Genomic DNA, 24,834 nt, shown 5'->3' with positions numbered 1-24,834 from the left:
TTAGTGTCATCCGCAAACTTGCCGAGAGTGCAGTCCACGCCATCCTCTGGATCATTAATGAACATATTGAACAAAACTGACCCCAGGACCAACCATTGGGGCACTCCGCTTGATACCGGCTGCCAACTAGACATGGAGCCATTGATCACTACCCGTTGAGCCTGACAATCTAGCCAGCTTTCTATCCACCTTATAGTCCATTCATCCAGCCCATACGTCTTTAACTTGCTGGCAAAAATACTGTGGGAGACCATATCAAAAGCTTTGCAAAAGTCAAGGAATAACACATCCACTGCTTTCCGCTCATCCACAGAGCCAGTTATCTCCTCATAGAAGGCAATTTGGTTAGTCAGGCGTGATTTGCCCTTGATGAATCCATGCTGACTGTTCCTAATCACTTCCCTCTCCTCTAAGTGCTTCAGAAATGATTCCTTGAGGACCTGCTCCAAGATTTTTCCAGGGACTGAGATGAGGCTGACTGGCCGGTAATTCCCCAGATCCTCCTCCTTCCCTTTTTTAAAGATGGGCTCTACATTATCCTTTTTCCAGTCATCTGGGACTTCCCCCGATTGCCATGAGTTTTCAAAGATAATGGCCAGTGGTCTACAATCACATCTGCCAACTCTTTTAGCACCCTCGGATGCAACGCATCTGTCCCCATGGATTTATCATGTATCATGGATTTATGCTTATCCAGCTTTTCTAAATAGTCTCGAACCACTTCTTTCTCCGCAGAGCGCTGGTCACCACGTCCACATGCTGTGCTGCTCAGTGCAGCAGTCTGGGAGCTGACCTTGTTCGTGAAAACAGAGGCAAAAAAAGCACTGAGTACATTAGCTTCTTCCACATCCTCTGTCACTAGGTTGCCTCTCTCATTCAGTAAGGAGCCCATACTTTCCTTCAGTTTCTTCTTGTTGCTAACATACCTGAAGAAACCCTTCTTGTTACTCTTAACATCTCTTGCTAGCTGCAACTCCAAGTGAGATTTGTACCTCAGAGGGACTAGATTCCCATCAATTCAGCTTGTATCCAAACTCACTGTTGTCAAGGTCCAATAGGAAGTTTATTGTATATAAGGTGAGAGTGCCCTAAATTTAAAAAAAAAATGGGGGAGGGGGACAGATTTTTTTACATTCCTCAGTGAAACAGCGCACTTGAGTTCTGTGTTACTTCAAATGTCAAACTATGCTCACCGCCTCGCATTAAAAATCTGAAAATTAATTAAAAATGTAACTGCTGTTTATGCTCAAGGGCAGTCTGGAGACTTTGAGCAAATGAAAAAAAGGCTGTAACTTTTATGGAAGAGCCAGAGAAACTGTAACATGGCTGTGTGTGCTTTTCCCCGGCTATGACATCATCAGGGTACTCTGCATCTAACCCAAACTGAACTCAAAAGCAATGTCATAGGTACCTTGAATCAGATCACCTTTCTCAACGCACTGAATGGCCACTGTGTCTGTTCCTTTTACGTTTCGTAGCCTTTAAATGGAAATCTGTGTTTGGAGTTTACACCAGGGACAATAACTAGCAGTTCCTATGGCACTGCCTCCTTGTTTTACCATCGGGGAAACTGAAGCACAGAGGGGCAGTGAGTTGTCTGTGGTCATCCAGTATCAGAGCTGGGAATAGACCCTATGTCTGAGTTTCAGTCCACTGGACCATGCTGCTTCCCTGATTGTGTTTGGTTCCTGGCTCATGTGCCTGGCTCTTAGCAGGGAGTTGGAAAGTATAGACCCCAAAAACCATTAAGCACCATACTCCCTCCTGGATTCAAAGGTTGGTGCTTTAATATCCAGTGTGCCCTGAGGGTAAGGCCAGGTACCAATAAGTTGGGAGGAAAGCCCTTTGCTCCCTCTACTGTGTGCCTCCAAATCGGGGACCATGGCCATGTCCCTTGCCCACACACCTTAGGGTGCAAGCCACCCAAAGGGAGGTATGTAGAAATGGTTCCAGTCTGCCTCCTCTGCTCATACCAGCAGATCTAGGGAGGCACATATTGGATCTTCTGATGGGGTGATGCAGCAGGCAGGCTCCCTGCACCATGGGGTGCTCCAGGAGGAGGTATTGCCCTTTTGGTTAGCTCCACGCACCTCTCTGGGCAGCATTGCCTGGCCCAATGGCACCATGTGCTGCTTGCTCGCCTTTGACTGCAGCTGTTGTTACTACGCAAAGAGCATCAATTGAGTGCGTAATGCAGGCATGTCCTTCAAGGAGGTCTGTGATCACCTTTGCCTGCAACAGCTGATTGACAGGCCATTAACACCTCTTCCAAGCAGCGTGTGCCAAGCACAAGCCCTCTGCCATGTGGTTCTTTCTACCTCTTGAGCTCCTCCACTGCATCTTCTCTTGGTGTCTTTATTGCTGTCTACAAACTGCAGTTAAACATTGCACCCAGACTAAGCCATCTCCAAATGAACAATGTGGGGTTGGCTCCCTTGGGGAAGCAGGTGTTTGTCCAGTGGAAATGTAGGGTATGTCTATACAGCAACCAGGAGGTGTGATTGCAGCTTGTGTAGACATTCACAAGCCATCTGGCCCTAGCCACACATGATCCTGGGTGTGTACACATCCCACGCTGCCATGGCTTCACTGCTATTGGTTCAAAGCTAGATCAAAGATGCAGTCATACCTCCCAGCTGCCGTGCAGACATACCCTTAATATAAAGGAAGGGTGGCACAGCAGAGTAACAAGATTGCAGGACCAGTGAACTGTTGTCCTGCTTCCTTCCAGTCCTTTTATTAAGGAGCAGAGTGAGGAGCTTGTTTATGACAAACACAAACGAGGTGGTTTTCAATAGAGAGAGGAGGATGGTGGATAAATCAGACCAGCTGACTAATCCACTGTTCTTTTTGTATATTTTTATCTAGAGACTATTCTGTATTGCTGCCTATTTCCCACAATCATTTCTCTTGAATGTCCCTTTAGTTTACATTTATGCATTAGTTTCAGAGTAGCAGCCGTGTTAGTCTGTGTCCACAAAAAGAACAAGTATTTGTTAGTCTCTTAAGTGCCACAAGTACTCTTGTTATTTATGCATTAGAAATCCGTATACCCAACACCGTGGTTGGATAGCCTGAAGAATCACAGGATTTGCTTTGGGTGTGGGCGAAACTTTTTTTAGTCAATCTGGAAACGTTATTACTGACAATCCCAACACAGACATAATCGGTATTCCAGGTTTGAAAGATTCCTCTGAACATTCCTATGCAGTGTTAACATGTAGCTTACTCTGTTCTCTGCATTTTGTCCCCTTACCAACATTCTGTCATCGGAGAATGAAAGGGGAACAGATTAAATGTGGGGAGCCCGCGGGCTGTTTGATTTCCTTGTTCTGGTTGCGTGGAATTGGCGATGGTCTCTTCCGTCATTCGACTTGGGCATATGTGAGCAATAATTTTATGAAGAAAGAGGTTTGTTTTTTTTCTACTATACCAGATTGATTAATGCTAATCTCTACAGCACTGCCATCAGATGAAAAGTCTAGTGAACTGCGCAGGCTGCGCCGGGGGAGTTGCAAAACAGCTGTAATGCTGTAGAAGTATTGCCAACGCCACTGGGACAAGCAGACTTCCACTAATAGCAGTGCAGGGAGCCATTCCCTTTTAGCTGACCGGCTTTTTACAACCTAGCCGCACCCTGCTCAGCCCACCTTAGCATAGATACTCGGTAGAGTAGAGATCAGACTTTTTGAACATAGCATGCAAGACTTTCTTGTCCTTTCTCCTGTTCACAGGATTCTTTGTTCAAAATGTTTTCAGTCGCAAGGATCCTGCAGTGGAACAAAGGGCTGAAGCCTAATCACCCAGCTCATGCTGCAACTCCCACAGCAGTCACTAGGGGCTGGTCTACACTATGGGGGAAAATTGATCTTAGATACGCAACTTCAGCTACATGAATAACGTAGCTGAAGTCGAAGTATCTAAGATCGAATTTACTCACCATCCTCACGGCGTGGGATCAATGTCCGCGGCTCCCCCTGTCGATTCCGCAACTCTGTTCGGGTTGGTGGAGTTACGGAATCGATATAAGCGCGTTCGGGGATTGATGTATCACGTCTAGATGAGATGCGATATATCCATTCCCGAGCAATCGATTGCTACCCGCCGATACGGCGGTTAGTGAAGACGTACCCTGGGATTACACATGTGCAGTTGGCAGACGGGACTTGCTTCAAATGCATCACACTTCTGTATCCCCTCAATAAAAACACTTCTTCATGAACAGGTGTGAGCCCTTCTGGCCTGGCTGTTTCCTGGACACCATGTAGTTCTGACCCGGTAATGCTGACCAGGCACAGCTGCTGCCATTTAGACATCCAGGTACCTGATTACATCTGCACTTACACCCATTACCTTTTTCCATTGTTAATCATAAAACTGAAAGCCTGGATTTAAGTCATACTGTAAATGGCCATTTTACACAGGAATTGGTTTAATGGGTGTTTTGTTGCACTGTTCGAATACTCATGACCTTTAATGTATTAACCAGCTGAAAACCTTCATCTCATTTTTGCTACTTCCCTTCATCTGCTCAGTAGCTGACCGAGAGACTGAGAGTTATAACTGATCCATATAAGGCCTAGGCTTTGTCAATAGACATACCAAGAGGAATGGCTGACTTCATAGTGAAAGAGGTATTTGGTTTTCTTTTAATAAACACTGACACACATACACCCATTAGAACTTTGCAACGGTAATTCTTTCTTAGCCTGCACTATTCATACTGGACATCCCAGAGCCCTCTGAGTACATGACTTATTTCCCAAAGAAAGATGCACAGTCTTCATGACAAACCAATTTTCCATTGCAATTATGTCAGCCTCTCTTCGTATCTCCCCAGTTCCCTTCTCTGCCTCACTTGCTGTGTTCATCATTTTCTGATGTCCAGGACCTCCAACCCGATGATGTTTATGGATTACCTCCTGCCTGGACCAGCGGATCACAAATCTGTGCTGGCCAAAGCTCTTGAATTGCTGCTTTTTCTAAGTGGCATTTAGTTCCCCTGGCTCTGAGGGTTGCCTAAAAACTGTCATTGTGTTAATTGGAATGAGCAATAAATGTAACCTCATTTCACCAGTGAGGAGAAGGTCACACTGCGTGTCTGCCCTTAGCTAACTCACCACAAGATAAATGCTCTTACCATTCACAAACAGGCTGTATAAGTAAAAGTCAAAGTGGCCACTGGCGAACTTTCAGTGCAGAATCAGTGCCATTTCAGGAACACCAGAGGATGAATTTCCAAGTCCCCTTTCACCCTGCTGCTGATGTTACCCAGCTGAAAAAGGCAAAGCTTGAAAAGGGTTTGTGAGCATGCCCTGGACATGAGTAACTCTGGGATCAGAGTCCGGCCTGGTCTCAGCACGTTTGTAGGGAGGGAGCAGGCTCTCTGTCTCTCTCTCCCGAGCATTTGCACACCCGTGACAAGCACTGTGCTCTTTATGGACTAAAGCCCATCTCCCTTCCCTGACAGATGCATCTGAGAACATAAGCCCATCAAACGGCTGGGGATGCTCTGAATGCCACACTTGAAACACAGTGGAGTGGTGTAAAAACCTGCCATGTCCTCAGGTCATCCCTGAGGTCTTTAATTATTGAGAGCTCATTGCTATCCCCCCACCCCAACCCCGCCTGCACAGCTTCCTCCACTGGGCTGTACTCCTGTCATCCTCTGCGTCATGAATAAAACAACCGTTTGTACTCTCCAGGCAGGCACAGATTCGCTCTCGTTTGGGAAGGCGGAAAGGAGTCACTCTTTCCCTGTGTCCCCTACATTGCTGTTCATGCAGCATTTCCTGCTCTCCATGGCCTGCGTTGTCTTGACCCTTTCTTGTAGCAGGGAGAATATTCTCACCTAATATCTGGTCCGCTCTTTTTATCTTACCCCCCTGCCCCAGCATATCTTGTGCTGGGCAATAATCTCTTTACAACATGAGACTCACAAGGCTGAATCAAAATGCACCCTGGGTGTAACAGCCTCTGGTTCAATGGAGTTACACGTAGGCAGTGGGTATAAGAGGCCAGGGGAAGTCAAGCCTCCCCACCAGCCTCATCCTCTTCTCCTCCTTCGTGGGAGGGGGTGAAGAGGTAAGTGTGAGCAGCCAGCCGAAGGGCAGGTGGGTAGGGGCAAAGAAGCACATGAGCAGCTGGATGGCTCAGCTGGCTGGTGGGCAGGCAAACGGGGTGAAGAGGCATGGGGGGGGAAGGAGAGGGTGATGAGGTGTGCATGTGATTGAGGGGACCTCGGGGAGGGTGTGAAGAGGCATGGTCATGGGGGGCCTCTGGGAGGGGAGTGGAAAGGGGTTGGGCAGAGCAGGGGCAGGCTTCTGGGGCAGTAGGCTGAGTGGGGGCGGGTTTCGGAGCAGGGTCCCGGTCCAGATGCACACCATCTCCCCAAATGGAGGAGTCGCATGCTGCCCATGGAGTTACAGCAGGAACAAATTTGCCCTTTTCTGACTATAGCTGTAGAATATGCTACTTTTTTATTTTAATTTATCTTGATGATATGAGATGTCTCTGAGTTAACCATTGGTTTACAAAGATCAGAAGCTTTCCCCCCATCTTTTGCTCTGTTTTCCCCCTTGGTTTGACCACACTACTGCAATGTTGCTTATGGTCTAAGTAGGGGGGATAAAATCTCAGCATATGAGAGCTTCTGGAGACTCTTTTGCCAATGCATTATTTATTTGAGAAGGCATTCTTGAAGCACAACTACCTTTACATAAATAGTTCATCTCCATGATGCAGAATCCTGTCTCTCTTGCTATCTCAGCAGGACAGCCTGCTGCTGAGGTCTGCCTCAGTTCAGTAGCCTACTGTGGGCATCTGCCACTTCCTTCAGACAGAAGGATAAGTTGATGTCATGATGTATGGAATCAAAGTCTGTCTTAAACCAAGTTGGGTTTATTATAGGATCTACACCTACAAACTTACACCCAGCTTGAGTTGCAGCTTTGTCTCCCCTCTTTATTGGGGAATACTCACTTGTTAGCTGCGCAGGAGAGTCGCTGAATAACAAACTGCAGGTAAACTTGTATCATTACAGTCGGCAGCCATTTAAAAACCTGAACCAGTGAGAGCCTGGAAAGTGTGTTGAACGGAACTTTGTCGTGCCGGATATGGGACGACAGCCAACTTCAGGGGCCGAGGCTGGAACTCAGACTAACGCTATGGAGATTTCAGAGCTGTCCATTCCAGCTCTGTCATCTGTTAGTGAGATCTCAAAGCTTCCAGCAATTTTCAGTTCAGCCATCGCTCTCTAGGGTGAATACCGTCACCTCACGCACCTTCGAAGATGGAGATGTATTGTTTCTCCCCAAGGGAGGGATCTGTGTGAGCAATTCTCTCTCCTGGATGGATTCTTTTCCTTCATCCTTTAATCTCTCCCATCTCTGTGGGGAAGGGGTCAGTGCTGACAGGGCATGCCTAGGAATGGAAGAGTGTGAAGAGATATTTTTAATGTAGTGGCTGTCACAGCACCAAACACTATTCATCTTTATTGCCTGCCCTCTGCATGCTCATACAGCAGATGAAACAAAGCCCACTGTGAAGCATGAGAATGTGAAACAGTTAGATAGGTTGCTAGCCCTTACCTACTGCTATGGATTCAACCAAGTGGCCAGCTCTGAAGTAGTGTCCTGTCTCTGGAATCATAGATCTTAATTAAAAAATTGTCGCAACAGTTCACAGTTCCCTGCTGTGTGCAATCTGTGGAGGCCTTTCTGTTCTGGGGCTAGGGCTCGGAAGGGGAGTTTGGTGCCCAGCTTGCATGTTGAGATTGTACTAATGGATGGAAGGATCAGGGTGCAGGAGCTCTGTTGTATCCCAGCAGCATTCCAGCCCCATGATGCTTCTCTGTTAGCTGCCAGGTTATTGCCATGTATTTAAAATTACATTTAAATACTTACTGGTTAAAGGAGCCAAATAGCAAGGATCATATTAAGATTTTAAGGCAGCTTCTTCCATCGGTGTTATCCCAGAGTAACCCCATAGAAGTCAAGGGAGAGAGCAAAGGTGTGGCAGTGCACATGCACACACAAACCCCACGTGGACCAGCTAGTGCAGATCAGCATTGCTCCATGGACTTTTTTTCTTTCTTTTTACACCAGCTGAGGGATCTGGCCCTGTATGGCCAGGATCTAGCCCAGTGATACATTTCAGAGCCATGCAGCAGACAAATTTTATCCTGCGCGTTTTGACTGCTTCACCTGCCAACTGATCTACCCTTCTTCCTAGCATTGTTCTAATATTCCAAACTTCTGAGCAGCTCGAAACCGCTGCTCTCATTGTGGAGTGTCAGATGACTGGCAACTTGTTAGACTGATGTAAACAGCCTCACTCCACTGATTTCAGTGGAGTTAGTCCAGGTTTACACTGGAATGTGGTTGGAGGACGGTAAGTACACAATAGTTCTTTTGTCACAACAGTAGCTAGAACTAAAATATGCTCCTGCATACTGAGCGGTATTTAGGTATTTGATGCAACGTGACTATGACATGAGGTGCAGTCCTGATTACATCAAAATGCTTTTGCTTAGTGGTCTGGCTTCGTTACATCTTGAAGTCCAAACATGACCTTTCTAGTCCAGCAGTGCTTGACTGCTGCATGGGGAATTGGAAAGTAGTGTATAAATAAGTTCGCTTCGGGGCCTGCAGAGCTTCATATAGACAAACCGGGTTTAAATGATACTTTACAGTAATTGGTGACTACAAAATGGAGTCACTTCCCCCCCCCCCTTCCTCTCTCTCTCTCCTTGCAGGTGTTTCTGAAAAGCGATCGGGTGGCCCGGATGGTGCAGAGCGGGGGTTGTTCTGCAAATGACTCTCGAGAAGTTTTCAAGAAGCACATTGAGAAGAGGGTGCGCAGCCTGCCTGAGATCGACGGCCTCAGCAAGGAAACGGTTCTCAGCTCTTGGATGGCAAAATTCGACACTATTTACCGCGGCGAAGAGGATCCACGCAAACAGCAGGCCAGGATGACTGCCAGTGCTGCCTCAGAGCTGATCCTCAGCAAGGAACAGCTGTACGAAATGTTCCAGAACATCTTGGGAATTAAGAAGTTTGAGCATCAGCTGCTTTACAATGCGTGTCAGGTAAGGGTCCCTCCCCATCTCAGGGGATCTAGTCTTTGATGGTACCTTATGCATCATTTTGCTGTCATTATCTTTGCCTTTATGCTGCCAGCTTGCCAGTATGGAGGAGAAGCACACATCAGTGCATCCTATAGGAAATCATATTAGTATTTGAATTTCAGATGCACAAGGGGTGAACATTTTACACAAACTTGCTTGTTGAGATTGTGCTGGATTGTCTGTGACCTGTGCACTGTTGTGAAGCTCATAAGGCTAAGCAATAACCAAATCCTACTGCTCTCACTCATGCCTGACCCCAGTGGGACCACTCCAGGAGTTAAGGGAGACAGGATTTACTACCTAATCCTTGCTGCTTGTGGTACCACTGGCTGGGCAGGTAAGGGTCTCTGGGCTTCCACTCCATTCTTCCCCCTTTCTCAGTCCCTCTGCCTGTGTGTAAAGGGACAGTGGGTGGTGAAGAGGGGGTGGGAATGCATGGTGGGGTATGGAGGGAGGTGAGATAAGAGGAGAAACAAATGGAATTGGAAGGAGATCATGCTTGTAGGCTTTAAATTTGAGCTCAGGCAGCTCTTTGTTCCTCAGTGTGAGAATTTGCTCTAGGAATGATTTTGAGGCAGGGCTCTGTCTGTGTTCTGCCAGAGGCCAGACTACATGATCACAGTGCTTCCTTCTGGCTTTGGAATCTATGAACCCTTTGAGGTTCACTGACCATTGTTTGCAGCTTTGCTGTGCTCCATCCAACTTGTAATTACATCTCCTTTGTCTGGTTTGATTAACCACGGCTTTGTCTTCACTGCTAGAAGAGGTGAGTTTTTACTGCAGGATAGCTTACACAGGTTCCTTGTCCTCCTGTAAAATCCTAGTGGAGTCAAGGCACCTGTAGTGTTTATCACGAGGTACCTAGGTGAGGTCAGCGACGGGCAAGGTACAGTGCTGTCCTCCCCTAGCTACCTCGGGATAAACACTACAGGTGCCTTATCTCTGCTAGGATTGTACAGCTCGACAGGTAACGCATATTACTCATCTCCTGATTCCCCCGTCTTCTTGGCAGCGGAGACTTAGTCTTAGATGGAATATTTAGGGATCCTCTGAATGCAGACTCTGCAACAGTAACCAATAGGACATTCACTAAAAATACCCTCCAAGCTATTTCCAAGGAAGACAGAGATCTTGGCCTCCCCACTGTATGGAGAACAAAATGATTTTATCACTTTCTCCCCTCGTTTTGGTAATTTGTGCCCAGTAAGGATGAATTTTGCACCATTTCCTGTTCTCCTAGTTCAGATGATCACTGGAGCCAGTTCTGTCGTCCATTCCCCCGCCCTCAACTGCAATTCTTGGCATTTCCATTTTTAAGATGGGGGTTATTTGCTGTGCCATGTTTTCCCCTCCTGACTAAATTAATTCTCTCCTTTCACTGCCCCCCTCCTTTTCATCTCAATCATTTAAAAAAAAAGAGAGAGAGAGAGAAATGTGTGACAATGAAAAAGGATCTAATTGGCATTACAGCTCTGGCTAACAACATGGCTTCTTGGCAGAGACTCTACCGAAGAAGGACTTAAGTATCAGTGGGCAGGGGCAGGGCAACCCAAAGCATATCCTGGTTCAGGGCGTACTCTGCAGTCCTATGGCCACAGGGCCGCAAATCTGTAACCCAATAAGACTTGGCAGATTTTGTTTGTGTGCTGAAGTGCTTCTGACCACAAACTGCACCATGCTGCTGTAGCCAGACTGTAGGACGTGTCGGTGTCTGCCTCGGCAGTTTAAAAAATGGCACAAATGATGTGTGGTTTTCTGATTAGTCTTGAGGTTGTCTCAAGGAGCAGGAAATGCTCCAGAAAATGGCAGAAAATGATTATTTTCACCGTGATAGGACCCATAGTCTGTCTGAGCATTTGTTTCCTAGCAAAGATGTACCAAACTCTGACTGTGATTGAAACTGATACACACTAATGAGTTAGATTAGCATGGTTAGACTCTCCTCTCATCCAAGTTAACTAGAAGTATAACTTTAATCTTTCTCTAAATAACCTGTTTGACTTATCTATTGGCTGTTTCCTATGAATAAAACAGTATACAAATATTGTAATTGTTGATATATGAATGTGCAGTAAGTAAAAATCTTTAAAATGTGTATGCCTGCCGCATTTGACTGGCATTTCTCTGGATGTACTGAAAAAATCGTAACCTTCACATGAGAGCACTAAAGGCTCGCATTGCGCATGTGTGCATCATTAATCATGCATGTGTCTATAGTGGATGCTGGACAGCTCCTGCTCTAAAATGCCACAGCAGAATCTGACTCTCTCTGAAAAACTGTGGCAGAAAGCTGTAATGCCACCACAGTTGCAGGCTTTGCTCTGTAACTGACCAAGCTAAATAAAGCTACATCTTACTGTTGAAAATAGAGATGATAATGTAGTTTTCGCTTGTGGTTTAAGTAACGCACAATGTACTCAGAAACTATTTTGACTTGAACTTATCTGATGCACAGGTACTGGTATTAGAAAACTATTTATTCCCCTGATTGGCTTTCTGAATTTCATTATTCTTTTCAGAACTCTCAGTATACTGCCACTAATGCAGTTAGAGAGACAAGGTGGGCGAGGTAATATCTTTTATCAGACTAACTTCTGTGGGTGAAAGAGAGAGAAGTTTTTGAGCTTACGCCGAGCTTTTCTTCTACCTCCCCGACCTTGTGTGTCTAATATCTTGGGACCAGCTTGACGACAGCAACACTGCAGACAACTAATGCAGTGAATGATTCAATCCCTCATGCTTAGAAAAGCTGATCAGATCTGCTTATGATATTGTTTTAGATGATTTTTTGTGGCTGGTATAGTGGCATCCCTGTGAACTGTATACTGCAGACTTAGAGACTACTCCGTAAGATCTTTTAGTATCCACCCTGACAAAATGCATTCTGGAGTTCAGCCTGTAGAATTAGATCTGAGCATTAACAAGTTGGTGCCAGTGTGTCCAACGCTCTTGGAACAGAGTCCTAATGCATCAGGAAATCGGTGCCAAGAGCCTCATTACAAAAACAGATATTGCCCCAGATGTATCCAGGACGGAGCCAAGGAAATAATTTCCATGTTGACAAATTGGCCCTGTTTTACTGCTGTCTTTTCTTTCCTAGCTAGAGGTGTTTAATAATTATCATATTTTGCACTTTGCTCAAAGTGCTCTAGAAGGGTGGTTAAGTATAAGGGTGCTCTAGAAGGGTGGTTAAGTATAACTGCCTCCATGTTAGGGAGGAAGAAGCTGAGTCCCATGGTGGTTAAATGATTTCCTAAGGGTCAGCAAACACAAAAGCAGGTCCCGGGATAGAAGCCAGTCCTCTGAGTTTCTAGTCCAATATTAGCTGCTAGATCAGAGGTGGGCAAACTTTTTGGCCCAGGGGCTACATTGGGGTGGGGAAATTGCATGCAGGGCCATGAATGTAGGGCTAGGGTAGGGAGTTGGAGTGTGGGAGGGGTGTGGTGTTCAGGAAGGGGCTCAGGGCAAGGGGTTGGGGCAGAGGAGGGGTGTGGAGTGTACGAGGGGGCTCAGGGAAGAGGGTTGGGGTGCAGGAGGGGGTGCACAGTGTGGGAGGGGGTTCAGGGCAGTGGTGCAAGGAGGGGTGCAGAGTGCGGGAGGGGCTCGGGGCAGGCGGTTGGGGTGTAGGACGGAGTGCGGCAGGGGACTCAGGGTGGGCAGTTGGGGGTGGGGTGCAGGAAGGGTTCGGGGTATGGGGTTGGCCCGGCACGGCTAATCTGGAGCGAGCGACGCCAGGGTGGCAGCGCCGCACACCGGGGCCAGGGTAGGCTCCCTGCCTGCCCCGGCCCCGGCCCTGGGCCCGCACCACTCCAGGAAGCGGACGACACCACGTCCCTGTGGCCCCTGTGAGAGAGGGGGCAGAGGGCTCCACGCGCAGCCCTTGCCTGTGGGTACCTCCCTCGAAGCTCCCATTGGCTGCGGCTCCCCGTTCCCGGCCAATGGGAGCTGCGGGGGAGATACCCACAGGCAAAGGCAGCACGCGGAGCCCTCTGTCCCATCTCCCCCAGGGGCCACAGGGACGTGGTGCCGGCCACTTCCCGGAGCGGTGCGCAGCCTGCGCTGCCACGGGGGTAACAATCCCGTGGGCCAGCTCCAAAGCCCTGAGGGGCTGGATCCTGCTTGTGGGCTGTAGTTTGCCCACCCCTGTGCAAGATCATGCTGCCTTCCCTGACCCCATTTCAGGTCGGTTTGGAAATCCATTTCAGGCTTTCTTTTGCTGGTAAAGTATGTCAAGTGATAGCTACTAATGCTAATCGAAGAAATGCGCTATGTGAATTCTTGCTTCTGTCTGTAGTATTGATCCTTTTTTTGCTTAAGTGAAATGACATGGTTTTCAATGGAAATGTTCAGGTTTGAGCACTTAGAAGTATATTCTCCCTTTGATTCATGCACAGAGCTTGCAATGATATGAATGGTAGTTAAGTGAGCTGACATTACATCCCTCAGAGTACATCCCTTTGTGAGTCCTGTTGCATCTACATGTATAGACTGCAACGTACGTACTGTAGAAAAAAATTCTGAGGCGGGAATAAATCCACTTGGCCATACAATGCAAACACTGGAGTCTTAAAGGACATTCTCACCTTGAAAATTGCATTCCTCTCTGAAAGCCTCGTGCCTGACTCCTAGCACAGGAACAGGAGGGACATTTGGTAACATTGAAAGGTGGCAAATTCAAAACTCATAAAAGGAAATGCTTAATGATTTCTTCGTTTCGGTCTTCACTGAGAAGTCTGAAGGAATGTCTAATATAGTGAATGCTTACGGGAAGAGGGTAGGTTTAGAAGATAAAATAAAAAAAGAGCAAGTTAAAAATCACTTAGAAAAGTTAGATGCCTGCAAGTCACCAGGGCCTGATGAAATGCATCCTAGAATACTCAAGGAGTTAATAGAGGAGGTATCTGAGCCTCTAGCTATTATCTTTGGGAAATCATGGGAGACGGGGGAGATTCCAGAAGACTGGAAGGGGGCAAATATAGTGCCCATCTATAAAAAGGGAAATAAAAACAACCCAGGAAACTACAGACTAGTTAGTTTAACTTCTGTGCCAGGGAAGATAATGGAGCAGATAATTAAAGAAATCATCTGCAAACACTTGGAAGGTGGTAAGGTGATAGGGAATAGCCAGCATGGATTTGTAAAGAACAAATCGTGTCAAAATAATCTGATAGCATTCTTTGATAGGATAACGAGCCTTGTGGATAAGGGAGAAGCGGTGGATGTGATATACCTAGACTTTAGTAAGGCATTTGATACGGTCTCGCATGATATTCTTATAGACAAACTAGGAAAGTACAAATTAGATGGGGCTACTATAAGATGGATGCGTAACTGGCTGGATAACCGTACTCAGAGAGTAGTTATTAATGGCTCCCAATCCTGCTGGAAAGGTATAACAAGTGGGGTTCCGCAGGGGTCTGTTTTGGGACCGGCTCTGTTCAATGTCTTCATCAACGATTTAGATGTTGGCATAGAAAGTACACTTATTAAGTTTGCGGACGATACCAAGCTGGGAGGGATTGCAACTGCTTTGGAGGACAGGGTCAAAATTCAAAACGATCTGGACAAATTGGACAAATGGTCTGAGGTAAACAGGATGAAGTTCAATAAAGATAAATGCAAAGTGCTCCACTTAGGAAGGAACAATCAGTTTCACACATACAGAATGGGAGGAGACTGTCTAGGAAGGAGTATGGCAGAAAGAGATCTAGGGGTCATAGTGGACCACAAGCTTAATATGAGTCAACAGTGTGATACTGTTGCAAAAAAAGCAAATGTGATTCTGGGATGCATTAACAGGTGTGTTGTGAGCAAGACACGAGAAGTTATTCTTCCACTCTACTCTGCGCTGGTTAGGCCTCAGCTGGAGTATTGTGTCCAGTTCTGGGCACCGCATTTCAAGAAAGATGTGGAGAAACTGGAGAGGGTCCAGAGAAGAGCAACGAGAATGATTAAAGGTCTTGAGAACACGACCTATGAAGGAAGGCTGAAGGAATTGGGTTTGTTTAGTTTGGAAAAGAGAAGACTGAGAGGGGACATGATAGCAGTTTTCAGGTATCTAAAAGGGTGTCATCACGAGGAGGGAGAAAACTTGTTCACCTTAGCCTCCAATGATAGAACAAGAAGCAATGGGCTTAAACTGCAGCAAGGGAGATTTAGATTGGACATTAGGAAAAAGTTCCTGTCAGGGTAGTTAAACACTGGAATAGGTTGCCTAGGGAAGTTGTGGAATCTCCATCTCTGGAGATATTTAAGAGTAGGTTAGATAAATGTCTATTAGGGATGGTCTAGACAGTATTTGGTCCTGCCATGAGGGCAGGGGACTGGACTCGATGACCTCTCGAGGTCCCTTCCAGTCCTAGAGTCTATGAGTCTGTGAGTCTATGAAATACTTCTTTCCACACAATGTGTAATTGGACTGTGGAATTCATTCCTCCAAGGTGCTATTGAGGCCAAAAACTTCAAGACATTCATGAAAGGATAGGACATCTCTGGATAGTGAAATAATCCATAGAATTGTTATAATTTAGTGCTAATAAATTTTGGAAGGTATATTAAACCTCATGCTTCAGGTTTTAAGACAATCTCTGAGTACTAGGCATTGGGAAAAGATCTAATGTGGGGAGCATATTATTCCAACTCTGCAAGATTTCTTGTTCCTTCTTCTGCAGCATTTGGTGCTGGCCACCGTCAGAAATAGGATACTGAATTAAATAGCCGTGGGTCTGGTCCAGTCTGGCAATCATAATGTACCTGCTGATGTTCCCAGATCTAATGGTACTGTAACTGAAGTAAGCACACTTTTTCTCCTGGATGTGTTTCCTTTGTGCATTTGAAAGCCCTTTTTATAGTCAGTTTCAGTGTCTCCCCTCTATAATCATGTAAATCCCAGTCCTGCAATCAGATCTGGCCCTATGTCCACATGCCCTCCACATCCAGGGGGCCTTTATCATTTTTCCCTTTGTAGAAAGACCCTTATAAGCATCAGTGGGAGAGCAGGAAAATCTGCAGAATAAACCATTTTTTTAGAACAATTTTTAAATAAAATTTTCAGACCATCCCATTTAAAGGGTGCTCTGTCAGAAACTGGCCTCTCAGTCAGGGCGGAAGGCTTAGCCTATTTAATCCTGACACAAAAGGAAGGTAAATCTCAGGCACTATCCCTAGTGAGTGCCTTTTAGTTAACAATATTGTATGTTGTTTTTCCTTTGTGCTTCACATGTACATAAGAAGCTTAATGTTACAGCAACCCAAGAACATGTTGGCGGTGAAGAGTTATTTAAAAAGATTTGCCTAGTTATTTTTCTTTGAAGCAAACATTGGCTGGGGCTCTGTCTACACGCTTGTTGAGGAAACCCAGCTGGTCTTTCTAACTTAGCCTGAAAGCTGGAGCCAATGTCTTTGCTCTGAGATAACCCTGTCACTCGCTTCATATCTGCACCAGCTGGGCTGTGGCTGATTATTGCAGGGCACGAAGGGGGCTGTAGCAAATGCAGTGTGTTGTTCCTCTCCAACCCAGTTTTGCCCTTGTGGAGTCCCGCTGTGTATGAACCTTCTAGTCATGCCCCCAAAACACCAACTCTCGCTCCCTCCCACCACCACCGCTACCCTGCTACAGTGCCAAGAGCCTATGGAGGGAGGATCCTGTGAATGAGGCCTAAATATTTGGGCCTAAAACAGGTTAACTCCAATGGGCACTTTCAGCTACACGGAGGCAGTGTGGCAGAGTTGATCCACTCCATGTTGGAACTCTGGGAGGAGACGCTGATTAATTCATGCTGAATGTGTCTCTTTTTCGCTCCACCTGGATATAAGGGAAGTGGACGTGGCTCTTTACTCAGAAGTAGGGTGTCCAGATGTCCTGATTTTATAGGGACAATTCCAATATTTGGAGCTTTTTTAATATGGTCTCCTATTACCCCCCCTCCATCCTCTGTCCAGATTTTTCACACTTGCTGTCTGGTCACCCTACTCAGAAGGAACTAGGACTTGGGGGAAGGAAGCCTCTGCAGAGAAAATGTAGACAACAGCCAAGCTTTGGGAGGAAATGTAGATGCGAGTTTGTGCTTTAGTTGCTGTTTAATGAGAGAGGCAAATCCCAGCCAGGGGATAAGGCTGGACCAAACAGGGTGGGTGGAATCCTGGCCCCAGTGAAGTCAGTGTCAACATTCCCACTGACTTCAGTAGGGTCCGGATTTGACCTAGCAAGTGTAGATTCTGTTCGGAGCAAGGTAGGAACTTCAGCAGTTTACATATGCCTCTAAAAGTGTGTTTTCACCGTGGATTACCCTGCTGCCTTACTGTGACCTGCTATTAATTATGTCATGGAGAGTGTATTTTGTATTCACTTCTGGAAGCTATTTTTATGTAAAGGAGGGATTATTTCTAAAGAGACTTTTTATTTTTAATACTATATCCCTAAGCAGTATTATAGGAGTATTCATAATGTAATGGAAGCGATGCCGTGGAGTCTGCACATATAACCAAAACAAATGAGATTGATGTAGTTGGAAAGGTTTTGAGGAAACAAAGAGATGAAATTACATTACAGTGAGATGATGATGGATTTGTCTAACAACTTTCTAACACGAAATTTTCAAATAGTGCACAGAGTCTAATAGTTTTGCATATTCACATACTTTCCTGCAGAGACGGTTTACTCCACTTGTGACGGTCTAAGAATAAAGCATCTGGGCTTCTATTGAAGAATTCTTTTTGTGTGTGTGTGTGTGTGTGTGTGTGTGTGTGTGTGTGTGTACACATGTGAGACAGATATTGTTGATACCTGTAGTGTTTGAGAGGAAGGGATGGTCTTCTGTGTCAGGCCCAGAACTCGGAGCCAGGAGACTTGGGCTGAATTCTTGGTTCTATCTTAAAATTCCTCTGTAACCTTGGAGAAGTTAGTTAGGGCCAGATTTTCAACAGAGTTTAACCGCCATTGTGCTGCTCCAGTTGGAGGCTGAGCTGTTTTGAAAATGTGGCCCTGACAGTCTGATTTTTTTTCAGAGGCACTGATATCTCTCAGTTCGCATTGACTTCCATTATAACTGTGTCCTTGGCGTTTCTGAACATCAGGTTATGTTAACCTCTGCTTCAATATCCCCATCTGTAAAATGGGGATATATTTATCTACCTCGTTTACGTATTGAAGATCCAAGAAAATCAATGAATGTGAAGTGGACTGAGAATTGACAGGTTATTGCAAATTACTTCTCTTAGATTAAACTTTTTATCCTGAATCTGGACTCCAGTTACCTGTAATCACCTGCATTCTTCCGTTTTTCCTACTATAGAAAAAGCAATACATTGGTATGGTTATCACCCATTACTGACTGTGGCTGAAATTGGTTTCATGAATTAATTTTCTAAATGTATGATTAAAAAGCTTATCAAATATTTTTCTTTGCAGGCCCCAAGCATGGCATATACATTTCTCTAAAATACCAGTGTTATAACTCCAGTAGACATGAAATTTTAAAACAAAGAGTAGAGCCTATATCCCTTACTCGCTGCGTATTACATACTAAAACATGCCCTGGGTAGTGTTCTTTCACATTCTATCCTGTCACCTCAGTGTTAGGTAAAATAACTCTGTAGAATATAAGTATGTGTATACAGTATATATATCACAAAGACAATGAGATGCATCCCTATCTAGTATCAGAGGGGTAGCCGTGTTAGTCTGGATCTGTAAAAGCAGCAAAGAATCCTGTGGCACCGCATCATCAAGGATCTACAACCCATCCTGGACAATGATCCCACACTTTCACAGGCCTTGGGTGGCAGGCCAGTCCTTGCCCACAGACAACCTGCCAACCTGAAACATATTCTCACCGGTAACTGCACACCGCACCATAATAACTCCAGCTCAGGAACCAATCCATGCAACAAACCTCGATGCCAACTCTGCCCACATATCTACACCAGCGACACCATCACAGGACCTAACCAGATCAGCCACACCATCACTGGTTCATTCACCTGCACATCCACCAATGTAATATACGCCATCATATGCCAGCAATGCCCCTCTGCTATGTACATCGGCCAAACTGGACAGTCTCTAAGGAAAAGGATAAATGGACACAAATCAGACATTAGGAACGGCAATATACAAAAACCTGTAGGAGAGCACTTCAACCTCCCTGGCCACACTATAGCAGACCTTAAGGTGGCCATCCTGCAGCAAAAAAACTTCAGGACCAGACTTCAAAGAGAAACTGCTGAGCTTCAGTTCATCTGCAAATTTGACACCATCAGCTCAGGATTGAACAAAGACTGTGAATGGCTTGCCAACTACAGAACCAGTTTCTCCTCTCTTGGTTTTCACACTTCAACTGCTAGAATAGGGCCTCATCCTCCCTGATTGAACTGACCTCGTTATCTCTAGCTTGCTTGCTAGCATATATATCCCTATCTAGTGGCTCTATAAAAGCTTACTACTGCTGTCAGCTAATGGAGCTATTCCTTTAGCTCAAGTGCTAGGAGCCTGTCTTTTTTAGATCTGAAGGTCTTGAGCTCGAGTCCTGATGACTAGAGCTGGCCTGAAATCCCATGGCTTTTCATCCCATGGCAAATTCAGGTATTTCTGACATTTGTTTTCATCCCGAATCAGGATAAAAAGCCTATATATAATATAATTTAATATAAAAATAAAAGTCATGGAACAGAAAGTCCCAAAAAACTTCAACTCCGAAATGTCAAAACAAATACTTAAGTAGCCTCTTCCAATTAAAATATTTTATTTTGGCTTGATTCAGCATTAATTTTTGTCCCCCTGAGCAACCGTATAGCATGGAGGAGTTGTAGTTTGGTTGTTTTGTGCCCCTTGTTTCCTCTGAGCTAGGCAGCTTGGCTGGACTACATCTCCCATGATGCACCACAGCAGTTCAGCTAGAGCTTTATTGCATTGAAGAAGAAAGAATTAACATTTTTTGAACTCTCTAAAATTGACCTATCAAAAATACTTATTTTTTTTTTACATAAAAGGAATGATTTTTAAGTTTATACATTACAAATTTTGTAACTCTGCAGGTGTAATCGTTTTGAACATTAATGGCCTGTTTAGTGACCCCTCTGAAACGAGATTTGTCTCAGTCCAGTACCCAGTGGAAAAATGTTCAACTCACAAAAACCAGCACCATCCTTGGCACTGACAGATACTGGCCTATTGGCCCACTCTCCTCAGGGAGGCCAAGTTTTGAACTGACTGTGAAAAACCCTAGATATGTTCCATCCAGAATATTCAGGAGGCAAGACAGGAAAACTTGATCTGTGAATAGAGTTTCAGGTCAGAAGGAACCACCTGATCATCCAGATTGACCCATCTTTTTTTTGTAAAGTTATCCAGGAAAATGGAGGATTATGGTTGTTTAGGGATCACAGGCTACTAACCCAGCACTCACTTACCAAGCCAACAACCAGAATTAGACCAAAGTATTGCAACCCTCAGGAGCACAGACACCGGCTTCCTCTGGCCCTGAGGTTGCTCAACACCCCAATCCGCCCCTAGCCCCACCTCCTTCCCCCAAACCCCCACCCCTGCGCCACCTCTTCCTACCCCTGCCCCACCCTGCCTCTTCCTGGTCAGTTCTGCCCCTTTCTCCAAGTGCACCCTGTTCCCATTCCTCTCCATCCCCCACCCCCAGTGCCTCCTGAATGTCGCGAAACAGCTGGTCATGGCGGGTGGGAGACGTTGGTAGGGAGAGTGAGGAGTTGATCGCTGGGCCACCAGTGGATGGGAGTTTCTGGAGAGGAAGGGGGTGGAGGGAGATGGCTGCTAGTGGGTGCTAAGCACCCACTAATTTTTTTCCATGAGTGCTCCAGCCCTGGAGCACCCACAGAGTTGGCACCTATGCTCAGGAGAATAAACTACTGTGCGTCACAGGCAGAGAACAGGATAAACGGAGGACTTCAGTCTGCACAGTTCTCCAGCTAGCACCTTCACAACCATGAGCTTGATTCTCTCTCTCTCTGTCTCTGTCACTTAGTCACACCAGTCCTTACTATTGCTGTGTCTATTGTGTAAAAAAAAAAGATCCCACACACCTTGGCTGATGTGCTTTTAGAATAATCACTAGTTCCAATCCTTTCAGCACCATACTCTGTTTGCAGTGATTCAGTGTTTATTTCCATGGAAACGGGAATGGCAGCCTGAAGCCTTCCTCAGGGTTGTAATTACTCTTGTTGCTTTCAATGGCTGAGGCTCAGCATGCTTGTCAGCGCCGGGGTAGCTTCGAAAGCAGTTTTGGATATTAAATTGAAAAAGGAAAATATTGGGTGAATGGCATGAAATTGCCTTTTATGATCATCTTTTTTTTTTTTTTGGTAAAGTTATCTGGGGAAAATGGGGGATTAGGGTTCTTTGGTGGTTAGGGGTTTATTAGTAATGCAGACGCACACCTGAGAGGTGTCTGAAAGGTGGATAGCAGAGAGTCCAGGTTTACAGGCTTTATTTTATCACTCTGGTTAGCTTTTCCATTTGTAGCTGCCCAGTTTTGGAAAAGGAGGCCCAAGGTTTGTATGTAAAAATGTGCACGCGGAAGTAGAGCAATTACCAGTGTTGATCAGTCATTTGGGTGCCTTGAAGGTCATTTGTGCATGCAAAGTAGTCCTCTGTCCAATAGCAGTGTGGCCCTTAAAGTGTGATTGCTGTCTGATAAGTGACTGTGTAAAATGTGTGTCAATTCTTTCCCTACCAAATATGTTCAGCTTCCCAAGACTTCTAAAAAAAGGGAGAAAGGGGTTCCCGCTGGCAGTTACGCAGGTGCAGTCTGGGCTCTTAGAGTCAAGCCTTGGTTCTTTCCTGCCTTCACAGCATTAGAATATCATGAATAGACCTAGAGAAAGCGGGTCAAATTTAAGGAGGGACCTAGATTTGTGAGGGAGGGACCAGTGGTGGGAGATAAACAGCAGAGCCTCCATGGGTTTAATAAAGCTTTGTGGATTATAGATCTCCCATTTTACTTATAGCTAATGAAACAACTCCCACCAGTACAGCAGGTCAGATTGGACCCTGAGGCTATGTGGACACTGCAGCTGGGACGTGTAATTCCCTGTCTGGGTAGTGGTAGAGGTGCTAGCTCTGGAGCAGGCTAGCCGCAGCCATGCCCCTATTGTCGCACACTAGTTCAAGCAGAGCCAGTGCACATCTGCCTGAGCTGGGGTTTACATCTCCCAGCTACTGTGTAGACCTACCCTTAGTGACACCTGTGTAGCCCCCTTGTTTTCAGCGGATTTGCACATATGACTGGCTGGATGATGGACTCAGCTCACAGAATCTTACCTAGGCTAGTTTGTGAGAGCAGAGAGGTGTAGATGGCAGTAATCCCTTGCCTTTCTCAGCAGAGATAACTGAGTGCACACCTGGAGCAGAGCTATAGGGTCAGAAGGTGCCATTTGTACATAGACACTTTTCAGAGCAGGACCACACTTCAGTAATTTAAGGGCTCTCTCCTTCTGCTGTGTATGACATATAAAGCATGTATGTATGCATGCAGTCACTGGCTGCTGGATAATCTATTATGTTCTGCACCAGAATGGACAGAGCGTAATCTCAGCTTCTCTAATTATATTTGAAGCAAATTAGTTCTACCATTAACCAAAATAAATCTGATGGAGCATAATATGAAGTTCTTCAGTGATGGTTGATCAATAACTCCTGTGAAGAGTAGCCAGATGCTGCTGAGCAGATGGTCATGGCTGTGACATCATCAATTAAATTCGTTTGAGATCCTTTCATTTCGTCAGAGGGTTTAACTCCTTTCTTTACCCACTGGGGATGTGTGGGTTTTGTTGAATGGGAAGCTGGGCTTGGGTTCTGCTGTGGACTCAAATCTTTTGGGGTTTGGATTTGTTATAGAAACTGAATTAGAGCACATGAAATAAATCTGAGACACTAAGGGAAAGAACGATAACGGCACATATGTTCCAGTAAAAGACTTCCAGAAAAAGTTGCTTGCTTCTTGCACCAAACAGGGATCTTTATTGGAAAGAGGAAAGCAACAGAGCTTCTATGCTGCATCTTTCCCAGGCTACCTCCTTTAGAGAGAGAGTGAATGCATCCCCACGGCGTAGCCAAACGTCACTGTTCTCCCAGTGGAGCCTTGTGCATGGTGCTGGAATTCTCTCTTCCGGTTTGTGGTCTATTTCCACATCTCTGTATTCCACTGTGGCAGGAGGGTCAACATCCATACGGTATGTGGATATGAAGGGGAGCCTTGGTTCGTGCTCTCTGCTTTTCTGGGGAATGGCTTGAATGCTCAGTGTCCCCTATGCCACGGCACTCGTTAGAAGGTGGATTCCATTCCTAAATTGCAGCAGAAGTTCACTAGGTCTCCCCAGACGAAATGCAAAGCTTTGAGTTTTTTATTATTATTTTTTGCTTAATAAGAGTGCTCAGTGGTAATTGTTCACATCTTAACTACCTTGCTTTTTTCCCCCTGTTCCATTCAGGTTTTCCCACTGCACTGTCACCATGGTACCTGTCCCCTATATGTAACCTATTGCTAGCCTATGAGGAGAATGCGACCAATGGAGTTGTATTGCATGTTTTCTATCCGCCTAATGAAAAGAGTTCTGAGCTCGCACTGCAGTAATTTTAGAAGAGATTGACTTAAAAAGGCTCTGAAGTATAACAGCGATAGAGCAACTCAGCTAACCCGTAGAAGTTATCACTGGGGGACAGGGAGCACACGAGTAACCGCTGTCCTGGTGCATTTCAAGCAGCATATTCAAATTAAATTGAAAACCGTTTTGCTTCAGCTTCAGCTTCACAAGTAAAACCCGACCTGCACAGCACCAGCAATGTTGATGGTAGCAGAGACTTTAAGATCCGAATTCAGGGTGATTTTTTTTAACATTAATTCTCAAGGCAATTGTTGTTGTTGTTTAAATATTAATTTATTTATTGCTGGAGTGATGCTCTCGTAACAGTACAGGCTTTCTATACTATCCACAGTTCAAAGTTTAAATTACCATCAAGATGGCTCTTCAATTTTATTTTTTTCTGAATATTCCCATATTCGCTCTTCATCATCCCCTTTTCAAGCTGAAAAGGGGACATGAAAACAAATGAAGGCATTCACTGTAAAATATAAATGCCTTGATGTTTTCAGTCTCTTTTAATCACTCTAGTCAGGGACTTGGAATGCTTTTTTTCCAATCTATTGGTAGGATTTCCCTATTTCATCACCAGATTTATTTTTAATCAAATCAGAAGCACCATTTCAAATAGATATTTATGAACACGGTTCTTCCATTTCAGGAAAGAGAAGCTGTGCTATGAATTCCTAACACTAGGTAATAGCTTTCAGGGGAAAGAAATAATGATCATTCTGCAAGTGCCCAGTCCAGCATAGGGAATTTGCCTGCTGAAACTACCGTATGCAGAGGATCAAAGAACTTGAGGAGGGTAAAAGTTTTAAAGCTTGAATTATGAGATGAGAGAACTGCTTTGGAAGTGTTTGAATGCCTCTGATCACATGTATCAGTTCAGTGGAATGTAGAGATGTGGAAATAGGCCATAATCCGGAATGATAGGGATGATATGACCACACCTGATGTTGCTGTGCAGGACAGCTGCTGAAGAAGTCGAGAAGTACTGACAAGGGCTGGAGAAAGAATAAAGATTCTTCAGGGGCATTAAGTGTGCCAGGTTAGGAAAACTTAGCTTTAAATTCACTACTTAAATAGGAGATTTGAGGAGG

At 45.3% G+C, this 24,834-nt stretch overlaps 1 protein-coding gene across 5 annotated transcripts in view; it reads left to right on the top strand.

Moving 5' to 3' along the window:
- CADPS (calcium dependent secretion activator) overlaps positions 1 to 24,834 on the top strand; it is a 404,679-nt gene that overhangs the window by 103,149 nt on the left and 276,696 nt on the right. For all 5 annotated transcript variants that reach the window (XM_050957618.1, XM_050957616.1, XM_050957617.1 and 2 more), the window contains exon 3: positions 8,756 to 9,088. In XM_050957618.1, the coding sequence (XP_050813575.1) occupies positions 8,756 to 9,088 (333 nt within the window). The remainder of the gene's footprint in view (positions 1 to 8,755; positions 9,089 to 24,834) is intronic.

Source organism: Gopherus flavomarginatus, chromosome 6, assembly GCF_025201925.1.
Source record: "Gopherus flavomarginatus isolate rGopFla2 chromosome 6, rGopFla2.mat.asm, whole genome shotgun sequence".
In the NCBI taxonomy this organism is placed as follows: domain Eukaryota; kingdom Metazoa; phylum Chordata; order Testudines; family Testudinidae; genus Gopherus; species Gopherus flavomarginatus.
Note: the sequence above shows the minus strand (reverse complement) of the source record. Positions and strands in the feature narration are given on the sequence as shown.